This window comes from Fundulus heteroclitus, chromosome 13 (assembly GCF_011125445.2).
Source record: "Fundulus heteroclitus isolate FHET01 chromosome 13, MU-UCD_Fhet_4.1, whole genome shotgun sequence".
Lineage (NCBI taxonomy): Eukaryota > Metazoa > Chordata > Actinopteri > Cyprinodontiformes > Fundulidae > Fundulus > Fundulus heteroclitus.
In genome coordinates this window covers 23,275,429-23,287,524 of record NC_046373.1, presented here as the reverse complement: position 1 = coordinate 23,287,524, position 12,096 = coordinate 23,275,429, and the positions used below count along the sequence as shown (strand labels likewise).

Sequence of the window (12,096 nt, the reverse complement as noted above, 5' to 3'; positions counted from 1 at the left end):
TTTGAATAATCTCACACACTCTTGACAAGGTTGCCAATGCGTTTGGAAGAGAAACGCTCTAAACTTAACCCATGAGATGTTGTTCCACAAGGGGAGCTCTTGTTTTGAGCCACACCCACTCGAGTCTTAAGAAAGCCAAATGTCTGATCTGACAAAAAAAAAAAAAAAAAAAACTCACATGGTCCAAATAAATGTCTCACTGGACTTTATCAAAAACCACGTGTTTACATTTGTGATGGTAGGACGGAGTAAGCCTTTCTCTCCTGGCATCAACTCCAACCATTTACCATGTAAACGGTGTCTAATGGAGACTGATCCTGAGAAATCCCTCTTTGCAGCAGTTCTTTACCGGTGAGCCTTTGTTTACGTCCCTTAAAGCCATCACCACTGCGAGTGGTGGCAAGATAAAAATAGGTCCTCATGTAGCCTAGAGGTTTGTGAATATGGGCCTCTGTGTCATGTCACATTTACACTACAGGGAAACGGGAAGTAATGGACTACTTTAAGGAGGTCTTAAAGAATCCCGATTAACTTAAAAACTTGCAGTATATTAGAGGGGGGAACACTTAAGATACATTCACTCTGGCGTAATTGTTAAGGTCACCAACAATTCAACGAATCTGATAATATTTTCTAAATAGATCCACCTTTCTATGTCAAATTTAAAAATGTCACCTGCATCCAATACTACAACTCCTACGCCTTTTAAGCCATCCAGACAGAGGATTATTATGCCTCTGATCGTGATTGACAAGGCTCCCGTCCAATCACAGGCGAGGAAAACAGGGCCGGCCAACCCCCGTTCGTTCGGTGGGCGGGGCTGTAGTGGAGGGGGCAGGGCGCAAGTTATCATGGAGGATCAGTAGGCAACTTGCGGCCAACAGAGAAGGGCAGCAACCGCTCTGATCCTCGAGACTTTTCTCAACTGCTCGGCGCTCCGTTCCGAAACAACCACACAGTCACATTCAAACATGGATATGAAGAAGAGGATTACTTTAGAGCTCCGGAACCGGAGCCCAGCAGAGGTAAGGCGAGTCGGAACTGTAATAAGATGGTAATTGTTGTCCGCGATGCGCGTCCGGAGCCCGGACCCTGCTGCTCGCCTTTCAGCAATCACTTACTCCCGTTATGGAGTTCGGACGGACTCGTTGCCTGCAAAAACTGTATCCATCGACGCGCTGACAGTGCGAGTTCGAGCCCAGCTCGTTACAGTTGTTTTGGGGGTTTTATGTGGAGCATCCTACGGGTTGCTCGGTCGCACCGCCCCCCTGCTCTCCGATAAAATTCCGTCTCTCACTCCGGCTCAACGGTCGATAGACGCTGCTAATTCCTTCAACTTGTTCGGCTTTAACTTTTCCGTCTTATCTGCTGCTCTGGGCGAATCCTCTTTTAGGCAGTAATTGTATTTGTGTTCAGCCTTTTTGTTGTTTTTTTCTTTTTCTTTTTTTTTTTTTTTTTACATTACAGTAGGGGTGTAAACAACAACTCCTCTGATGTCCGTTACAGACTCGCCGTCCTTTATGAGCGGACATTTTTAAGTCGCCGCCGCTTTAAACTTCGACGACATTGTATCACAGCCGACTTTCTTTCAACAGGTCCGCTCACGCCACGACATGACCTTTTAAATTTATAGTCAAATCATCGTGTTTTCGTCTCTCTTTTTTTTCTATTTTCTTCCGCGTTGGTTTCGGTTCGACCCAGCTCGGTGGCGCGCAAAGGTCGGTCACAGGCTGCGCAGCGGAGCGGTAACGCGTTACCGACCTGCCGCTACGGGAAAGCGGATTAGCTTTCGTGTCGAGCGGAATGCTCGACGACCGCGTAAATGTCGACCGACTCCCGTGACCTACAGAAACCGGTTAAAACGAGGCAGCGTTAACGCCGCGGCCCCGTCGCGGTAACGCGGTTTTAGCAGGTAACGGGGGAGGAAGGGAGGGGAGGGGGGCGCGTTCGTTCGGCGACGGCACGAGGAGGACGTAACGGAACAAGATGGCGTTACTCACGAGCTTTTAAAAGTACGCGGAATGAGATTACTGTGGTGGGTTCTCGACGAGCTACGTGAAAGCCGTGAGCGCAAGAAATTGGTGTATCCGGTTGTGTCGCCTGTTATAAACCAGGTCTTTGAAGCTGTCAATGCGCGCGCGCGTGTGTGTGTGTATGTGTGTGTGTGTTATGTAACCTGCAGCTCAGGTTAAATAATACTCCCAGTTAATTTACGTGAGCAGATGAAACGCTGCGGTCATGTTTTATAAATTGGGGGAAGTCGGCAGATGGTTAATGCAGAGAAACCTCCTCCACCACCACCACCTCCTCCTCCTCCTCCTCCTCCTGCAGCGCCCTGCATGCAGATTACAGTGGGTTAAACCCTGCACGCTCACCGCGCAGCAGATGATGATGGAGCTGCAGGCCGATGCTTTGCTCAGGCTCTTACGTTATATAAGCTTGGAAGACCAAAGGACTCTGGGAAATAAAAGCATCTACCAGTCAGAGTAACCCACCCCCCACCAGTAATCTCACCAATACACAATCTACTCAACATTAAACAGTTTTGACTCATTTATCTCTTTAGTCCATTCTTTTTTTTTTTTTTTGACTATTTTTGTTATATTGAATAGGTGGAAACCAAATACATAGCTATACATCATGCATAGCTAAGATGTTTATTGCCACACTCACATTAAGAAAAGCACAGCAACAATTCATGAACACAGCATTAAAAAAACTCTTGTTTAACCCTTTAAGAGGTCATTTAAAATCCTAAAGATGAAACAACTTCTAGTTGCAACATGGACAGTGAAACATATAATCATTGGGCGCAACATTTATTATTCGTTTATACTTTGGCACAGTATAATCTTTTGAGTAGCGCGCTCCTGACAGTCTGGTTGCAGAGATATGTTCTTTATCGTGGATGTCTGGTAGCGAAATGCAGAAAGTGTTCTTCTTTTTTGGCTATGCACAGTAGGGGGCGCCGTAACAGATCACCTCCCTCCACTACGACTAACATCGACTGGCCCAGAAGTTTCAAAGCTAACCTTGCCTCCAAGCTGAATTCTGCCCGTATTTGTGCGTTCAACAGACACACCAGAATCCATCTTGTTACCCCTCCAGCTTCAACCGGTTTGTGACCGAACCAAAAACAGTTCGGGCCAATCGCGTTGCGGCGTGTTGGTTTAAGGCGGGACATACTGCTTTAATGAAAGCATTAGTGGTTGAGCCCACAGTCGAACGAAACAAACACAGCAGCGCAGGAGGACGCACGCGTAGCTGCTGCTGTCACGTCTGCTTTGTAAGAATCCACGATTTCTTCTTTGATAGTAGAACAAAAAGAAGCGTTTCTCGTAGCAGCTGCTGCTTAAGTTTTAATTTGACACCATGATTGGCTAAAATCAACCTTTTTCAATTCCTTTTTATTTATATAGCACCAATTCATGATACATGTCATCTCAAGGGACTTTCCAACGTCAAATTCAAACAGATTACATAGATTGGTCAAAGAAATTTTCTCTCTAAGGAAACCCAGCAGATTGCATCAAGTCTTGACAAGCAGCATTTACTCCTGAAAGAGCATTGAGCTCGTCTGCATTGTCCATGGCTTTGCAGCAATCCCTCATACTGAGCAAGCATGAAGCGACAGTGGAAAGAAAAACTCCCCTTTAACAGCGAGGAAAAACCTCCAGCAGAACCAGAACCAGGCTCAGTGTGAACGGTTAGAAAAGACAAGAGAAACAAAAAAAGCACAGAAGCACACATTGGTCCAGGAATCTGTTCTACATTTTTGTTTTGGCTAATTTCGTTTAACTGAGGCCTTCCTCTTCTCCTTGTACGCGGTTCGCTTCTTGCCACTCTCAGCCATGTTCAAAGTATACAGCGAGAGCATCGGAGCTACAGTGAGCGGCTAGCGCTGAAACTAACCACACACATAAACACTAATGCGCAGCCAGCAAGCGGAAACGTAACAAGGAACGTACACGAACATGGCCGACATGTGAGCGCGTCATAATGATTGGCATGTGGGACAACCAATAGATGAGGTGATACTCCCGCAACTTGATGGACAGAGGGGTGTGAGGGCGGGGCCAATCATCTGATCAAACTCTGATTGGTCAGAGTCTTTACAGCCCTGTAGCTTTCACAGAGATCACTTTTTTTTTTTTAGCCGCTATTTTTCATCGCCACTCGATCCGAATAAATCGTACGAAGAGATTCTGTTTATCGATCCATTTGCAGTCATAAAAAAAAAAGGGAGATTTCAGTTTTCGATGTGTTTAGCGAACAGAAAGAAAGCATCCAGTAATTTCTCTTCTCGTCGCCAACTGATGGATCCATCCTCGCTGTTTCAGATCGTGGAGTTGGTGGTGGACAACAGCCGGTCTGCTGACGGAGAGGTCGAGGGTCTGACGGACGAATTTACGGAGCTCGAGTTTCTCAGCGTGGTTAACGTGGGTCTGAGCTCACTGGCGAAGCTGCCGTCGCTGCCCAAGCTACGTAAGGTAATCACGTGTTGTGTTGACTTCAATATTACTTTGTTTTTTTGGTACTTCAATAAGGGAATCTAAGTCAATAACCATCAATATGCAAAAAAAAAAAACACCTTATAAGAATTAAATTAACAGCTTAAAGATTTCTAATAGGAGCGGGTGGGAACATTTTTTTTATTATATTGGTATTTTAACTTGATTCATGCTGGATTGGTTTGGGCATGAATGAGAAAAAGGTTTTGGGTTTCTGTCTGGTGTAATGAATAGTTGGTGTAGTTCCCCTGTTTATCCGCTAGGTGTCATCCTTGTTCTCATCTGAAACCCTGAAAGCCAGAGCAGGTTGCTGCTGATGGGTTTAAGAGAAATAAATCATCAATGAACTTTCAGGTTAAAGCTACGAGCCTTGTGCTCGACACCAGAGTGTCAGTAGTTTTTGTTTTGTTTTTATCTCTGATCCTGGTAAGAAAGTTAAAGTTTAGCAAAGCCTGTGTAAATTGTCAGTTATCTGGGTCATGGCAACAGCAGGCAGGCTTAAATCAGAGGCGACCGGACTTTTGCTCAGTTTTTCTGAAAACGTTTCCACACCTATCCAGGAGTCAATTCTGGATAGGTCAGAGAAAAAGCCTTTCATCGTTTTCTTTTAATTCCAACTATTGATCCTGTTTTCATACTCATTGTTTTCTACCATTGTTTGGTCCTTCTGTCTCCTAACCTCCCTGTTAGGTTTCAGTGCTGCCTTTAATCCATAAATCTCCACATCTTATTAGACTTAGACTTTATTGCCATTCAACTGCATATTCACGATGCACATTTGAACAAAGATTAATTTTGAGGCTTAGGGTGAAGACGGGGAGCTTTTAAAATACATTTAAAATCACGAGTCTTGCATTGGGTTGGTTTAGATCAGTGTATCTGGGCGATGTTGGCCATTTTCAAAAGGTTTTGTTTAGTATGGTGTCCCACAAGGTTCTGGACTCGGACCATTTCTGCTCTTTCTGTATGTGCTTCATTAGCCCAGGCATAGTTTTTAATTTTTATTTTTTTACCCAGAGCCTCTAATGCTAGGAAACCCAAGATAAAACGAGTCAGCAACCTAATTTCAGGGGCCTGCCTAAAGATCCAGAGTTCAAAATGATTTGAAATCACGATTAAAGCAACAATGAAACACTAGCCAGGCAAGTCCTGATCGTCTTACAATCAGCTTTACTAGTAGTCTGGTTTAAGCTGGGCTGATTTTTTTTTTTACTTTAATTTACACGTTAAATGAGTTCATGCACTGTTAAATAATTTTAGCTACCGTAAACGCCCAAACTGTTCTTTGCTTTGGTCATTTTCATCTTTGTAAAGCTCCGTTTCTTTTAATGTTTGCTTAAAAAAAGAAAGGTCTGAGTAAAGCTGAGGTTACACCACTTCTTTTTTTTTTTTTATAAACTCAAAAGTCTCTCTCGTTTCCCTCAGTTGGAGCTGAGCGACAACAACTTATCGGGGTCTCTGGAGACCCTCGCACAGAAATGTCCCAACCTGACCTACCTCAACCTGAGTGGGAACAAGATCAAAGAGCTGAGCACGTTGGAGGCGCTGGTCGGTTGCTCCGTGTTGTTCGCTTTGTTTAAGGCTTATTTAAGGTTTATTCTCCGTAGATACTCACTGTAAACGTTTTTTACACGCCGCAGCAAAACCTTAAGAGCCTGCAGAGCCTGGACCTGTTCAACTGTGAGATCACATCTCTGGAGGACTACAGGGAGAGCGTGTTTGAGCTGCTACCTCAGGTGACCTACCTGGACGGCTTCGACCAGGAGGACAACGAGGCGCCGGACTCCGAGGCTGACGACGAAGGTGAGCCCGAGTCTACGGGCCAGAAATGACTCGACGCGCGATAACGGCTTTTTACCAGTCGGTCTCCGTTTGCAGACGAGGACGGCGAGGACCGGGCGGGGCCGACCGGAGATTACGGGGAGGAGGACGACGAAGAGGAGGATGAGGATGGCTCAGAGGGAAGAGAGGTGGGGCTGAGCTTTCAGGTGAACCAGGCCAATCAGGTGGGCAACTCACCGTAGACGTTTCAGGATTCGTAGCACTCCCCACCCGCTCCCTCCCATCCCATCATGCAACAGTGCTGGATCAGGCAGAGAACGATCGGCCGATGCTTCGGTCCGTTCTCTGGCTGGTCGGACCGACTCACCTCAGGCGTAGTGTCGTTGTGGACCGGGTCCGGCACCAACTGGGCCACCTCTGACGGCACGTTTGGCTCACTTCCCTTAAGGGCTTTTCATTAAAGCAGGGGGGGGGGGGTCGTTTTTGAAGCCCCCCCTCATGCTTGTTGCATCACAGCCCGTCAGAGTTGGTCTGATGGATGCCGGCCCGGTCGCCCCGTTGTCCTGACGAGTAGACGGAGAGCCTCATTAGTGCCGCCCGAATAGAAGCATCTAAAGGTTTTAAATTACGCTGTGTTTTTAAATGTGCTTTTAAACCTCTCTCTCCGTCTCTTCTTGTGTCTGTCCTTCATTTTAGGAAGATTACGAGGATGAGGATGACTATGCAGAAGAGGAAGGTGAGGAAGTTGCACTACTGCTACGACCCCTTAGCCTTCTCCACTTGTTGTCGTGTTACAGTTACAGATGTGTGCGATAGGAACAGATCAACACAGAGTGGTGAATCTGAAGTGGAAGGAAAAGGACTTTCAGTTCCTGTTGATAGACCTCAAGCTTGATTGATAATAATCATATATTTCATTTTTTAAGCCACTTTATAGTTGCAACAAATCTCAAAGCGCTATAGTCGATAGGAAAACAATTAATATAATAAGAACAAGGACATTAAAATGCGAATAAACTGCAGAAGTAACAGTTTCGGAGGCAATTAAATGCAAGAGAACTAAAAGCAAGAGCAAAGCACTAAAGGGAGAGCGTTAAACACACTGGGTGAAAAGGAAGGTTTTAAGGCCTGTTATGAAATGGGTCAGGGTGTGTAGAGATTGTTCCACAGCCGTGGGGCGGCGCAGGAAAAGGCCCGGACCCCCACGGTGGGCGATCAAGTCCGAGGAACGTGTGAAAAGTCAGTGTTGGAGGAACGGAGAGCGCGGGAGGGACAGCTGAAGGTGAGAGGATAAGATAAGATAAGATAAGATAGACTTTATTGATCTCACAGAGGAGAAATTCACGTGTCACATCGGCTCAATAATCAAAAGAAGGTGCCAAAAGGAGGATGAGGTGCATAAGGTATATACAGTGCATCCAAATATATACAGTGGATCGAAAAAAATAAAAAGGAAAAAAAGGAAATAAAGCAGAGATTTAAGATGACTTATGTACATTTAAGGTGACTTATTTACATATGGATTTGACGTTGCACATTAAAGTGGTACCAGGTAAAGAACAACAGTGAGGTAGTGAGATAGCTATAACAGCTGAAGTCACTTATTTAACTGGATTATTACACAGGTTATTGCACAGAGTCAGGAGTCAGAAGATCATTTAGATAACAATGTCTCCCTGTGGGCAGGATTTATGTAGACGAACGTGCAGTGATGATTTTCTGCCATTTATGTTGGAATATAAAAAAAAAGGGGGCAGGGGGACGATATCCATTGAACAGCTGTTTATCTTTTTAAACTATATCTATAACAGGGAACAGAAGAAACATCTGTTTAAAACAGTAATTGAATTCTTTCTAAATGAAATAAATAAATGCAGTCCTTAGTGCGATCCATACACCGATAAACCGGTGGCTGTCGCTCCGATTTTACAGCTCAACCAGGTCACTTTAAAGCTCTTGTTGCGTGCGACTCACAAAACGCTGAAATCGGGGGCATATCCGGCACTCGTTCATTTTAAGACCCCATAATCTTTACCTGGAATTTAGAAACTAGCAATAGGAGGTGCTCCTGCTGATGCCCTACATGTATTTCCTCCTGTCGCTTGTTGGGCAACCTTCTTCCTCCGAGCCGTTAGCCATTCATCTTCTTGGGGTGTTCTTTTAGACGGGGGCAGAGTTCAGGCAAGGCAAATTTATTTCTATAGCACAATTCAGTACAAAGACAATGCAAAGTGCTTTACATGATTAAAATATAGCAAATTAAAACGGAATAAAAGCAAGTAGGAATAAAATGTAGATAGAACAAAAAAGTGGTGATTCAGTTAACAGTTGAAGGCAATCCTAAACAAATGTGTTTTTAATCTTGATTTAAAGGAACTCAGGCTTTCCGCACTTTTACAATTTTCTGGAAGTTTGTTCCAGATAAGCGGAGCATAGGAACTAAATGCTGCTTCTCCATGTTTAGTTCTGGTTCTAGGTATGCAGAGCAGGCTGGAGCCAGAAGACCTGAGTGGTCTGGATGGTTGATACACTGATAACAAGTCTGTGATGTATTTAGGTGCTAATCCATTTAGGGATTTATAGACTAACAGAAGTATTTTAAAGTCTATTCTCTGAGATACAGGGAGCGAGTGGAAGGACTTTAGAACTGGGGTTATGTGCTCTACTTTCTTGGTCTTAGTGAGGACGCAGGCAGAGTTGAGGCCGCTTGGCTACTTCTGCCGTCACACAACATGCAGAGCAAGCAGCTACACTTGAGTCTTTAGGTGTGCAGTGGCGCCTTAAGCCTGGCGTACACTGTACGATATTTTCAGTCGTTGTACGCAGATACAGCTCAAACTGTATGGCGACACTGCAGGGATTAAAAGTTCCCTGCTCACCATATCTGTTCTTACCGTACGCTCTGATGCGATCTGACTGCTCACACTGTACGTCCAAAAACCACACGTCGGACTCAGCCCCGTAGAGAGATGGCGCTTGTCGTTCTTGTCTATGCAGCAGCCAAACGTAAACAGTAGAAGAAGAAACTGTTAAATATGAGGCTCACTAGAACGAAACGCGGTGCCTTGGCAATTCTACGTGTTGCTCCTGTAGTTTGACTGCATGTCACCCGTACCGCCGTCATGCTTCTCTCCACTCCTATGTTTTTGTCTGAGAAGAAAAAGAAGAAGAATTCCCTTGTTTGCACATGCGCAGTGTGCGAGGTTGGAGGAAATCGGCTCATAGACGCTCATAGCTCTGCACCAACAGCAGGAGGCGCTCACGATCATTTCAAACATGTTTGATTTTCATCCGACCGTACGATTCCTGATGGGAGGTGATCGTGAGAGGCTAATCGCCCCTCGTTACCCCCAATATATACGACACGACGCATGACGCACGATCAAGATGAAACTCGGCCCGATCCAAAAAAATTTCGCACGACTGAGGAATCGGCCCAAAAAGGGCAAAAACTCGTACAGTGTACGCCCGACTTAACAGGGATTTGTGAGACGTTAACAGCCTGGAAACAACATACATGACCTAAACCTGCTTGAAACGGTTTATTAATGTTTATTAATGTTTAATTAGAGAGACATCACCGAACAGCTGGATTGGTTCTGAGAATAACCAATCCAGCTGTGAACCTCTGTTTACTAATCTGCTTACTTCTAATGCATTTTATTTTGGAGTCTCAGAGTAAAGGGGGGCTGAACATAAATAGACGGCAGACTTTTTAGATGTTTATTTGTAACATTTTTGAAAGGATTCCCCATTTTCCTTCCACTTCATCATTGGTCTATCCCAATAAAAAAAAAAAAAAACCTGAGGTTTGCGTTTGTAACGTGACAAAATGTGAGTAAATCTGAATGGTGTCAGTATTTCTCACACGTTCCCCCCCGTCTCCGCAGAGGAAAAGGAGGGCGCTAAGGGAGAGAAGAGGAAGAGAGACGTAGACGACGAAGGGGAGGAAGATGACGAAGATGAAGACAACTAGTGGTCCGCCTGGCGCCGTCGTCCGTGTGTCGTCCTGCCCCATCTCAGTCCTCCTCCGGACCCGACCTCCACCCAGCAGCAGCAGCCGCCGCGGCGCTGCGTCCCGAGATAGTTGGTTTCAGTTTGTTAGAGAGTCACTTGTTTTTTTTTTTTTTTTTGTTTTTTAGATAAAATTATATTTACAGGGAAAGAGATTTGATGTGAACTTTACCTGTTGGTTCCAGCTGAAGACTCGTTTCCCTTTAAAAAAACCTGCTTCAGGGTTCAAAACCCCACACAGCCCAAAAATCCTGGCTCTCCACCCGAAGGCGTCGCTGGACCGCTGAAGTTCTGCCTCCTCGTCGCGACTTCAAGCACAGAAAAAAAAAAAAATCAAAAACATGCTTCTCTTAGATCTTCAGGGAAAAACCTATTGGAAGCACAGTGCAGACCGGAGAGCCGTTCAGTCCCGGCAGTGTCAACGGAGGCTTTTATCCACGTAGTTTAATTAAAGCTGTACGACACTCTGACACCAAACCAAGACCCTCTTGTCTTTGCAGCCTGCATCCAGCCTGCATCCAGCCTGCATCCAGCTTGCATCCAGTCAGTCTGCTGCAGGAACCCTCGCGTATTCCTGCTGCGTAATCTCAAAATCCCGTCGGTGGAGTCTGACCGCAGCCCGGGACTGAACGGATCTCCGCCCGTCACTGCTTTCCGCTGGGGTTCATTGATCACTTCATTCCAAATCCACTGACTTCTTCATGTGTCCGGCTGATTGGAAAACCAGAAATTGCTCTTCTGCTGTCGCTGCGCGTTTTTATGTCCCCGCCTCTAGATCGTGTTTAGACCTTCGGGGGTTTTCCTGTTTCAGGGCGATCCTGCAGAAGTTCCCCAGCTACAAACAAATACTTTAAAAATGAACCCAAGAGCTGATTGCTACTGCAGCTGGTAGCGTTGTGTTCCCACTATTCCCCTCGCATCAGAACCTCAGAGCCCTTCAGGGAAGCCATCCGTCTTTGTTTTCAGTTTAGAACCGCGTAGATGGAGCCCCATCCTCCCCTTTCCAGGTAGCGGTAGGTAGGCCTCCTCTCCTCAGGTCCACAGAAGCAGATCCTGTCGTTTCCTTGTGTGTTTGACTTGTACGTTGTTTTTTTTTTTTTTTGTGATAGCAAAAGAGAGTGGAAGGACATTTTTAGATTTGTGGATTTACTTTGATTTGTGTGTTTTATTGTTTTGTTAAAGTGTTGTTGGTTTTTTTTTTCTTCTTCTTCTTTCTTCCTTTTTTTTGGTTTTATGTGTTCATGAATCAGCAGCTGTTAATATTTTGAAAACGAGCGGCTCGTTTTTGTTGTTTTGTTTAAAAAAAAAAGAAAAAAAAAGAACATCAAACCTGTCGTATCACCAAGTCGTCACAGCTCAGGCTCCGCCCCCTTCTGGTCCTCACCTATCTCAGATTGAAACAGCGGCGATTCCTTTCCGCTCCTCCTCGGGCTCTCTTTGTTGTAATCAGGAGGCGGAGCGCGGAGCTGCATATTTACAAGGTTCGTGCACAGTCTGGAAATCATGGAGTGTTTTCTAAGTTTATTCCAGGTCTGAATAGGATGGATAAAATAACGATGAAGGGTGTTTCCAGACTTTATTCCCTAGTTTGTGTTTTAAACGCTCTTTCCTTTTGTCCTTCATCCTCATCCTTGTTTTGTCCTTCTGTTTCCTTCCTTTCTTGTCCTTCAATCCTCTCTTGTTTCCTTCCTTCTGTCCTTTCTGACCCTCTTTCTTCCTTATTTCCTTTACTTCCTTTACAACTTTTGTTGTCTTTCCTTTCTTTTTTCTCTTCCCTCCTATCTTCAAT

At 45.0% G+C, this 12,096-nt stretch overlaps 1 protein-coding gene across 2 annotated transcripts; it reads left to right on the top strand.

Annotated features, from left to right (window-relative positions):
• Window positions 1-846: 846 nt before the first annotated feature.
• anp32e (acidic (leucine-rich) nuclear phosphoprotein 32 family, member E) lies at window positions 847-10,640 on the top strand. 2 transcript variants are annotated; one of them, XM_012879307.3, is made up of 7 exons: window positions 847-1,025; window positions 4,341-4,490; window positions 5,937-6,059; window positions 6,152-6,314; window positions 6,390-6,481; window positions 6,990-7,029; window positions 10,184-10,640. In XM_012879307.3, the coding sequence occupies exons 1-7, from the start codon at window positions 972-974 to the stop codon at window positions 10,267-10,269; spliced, it is 708 nt and encodes a 235-aa protein (XP_012734761.2). In that variant the 5' UTR covers window positions 847-971; the 3' UTR covers window positions 10,270-10,640. The 2 variants fall into 2 exon arrangements, with proteins under 2 accessions (XP_012734761.2, XP_012734760.2); XM_012879306.3 differs by having other exon boundaries at window positions 6,390-6,517.
• Window positions 10,641-12,096: the final 1,456 nt, after the last annotated feature.

Bases quoted from the DNA above. Each gene is read 5' to 3' on its own strand.
- anp32e (XM_012879306.3), top strand. From the start codon at position 972: ATGGATATGAAGAAGAGGATTACTTTAGAGCTCCGGAACCGGAGCCCA. The intron at 4,491-5,936 runs GTAATCACGTGT...CGTTTCCCTCAG, and splicing joins CGCTGCCCAAGCTACGTAAG to TTGGAGCTGAGCGACAACAA. The intron at 6,060-6,151 runs GTCGGTTGCTCC...TACACGCCGCAG, and splicing joins TGAGCACGTTGGAGGCGCTG to CAAAACCTTAAGAGCCTGCA.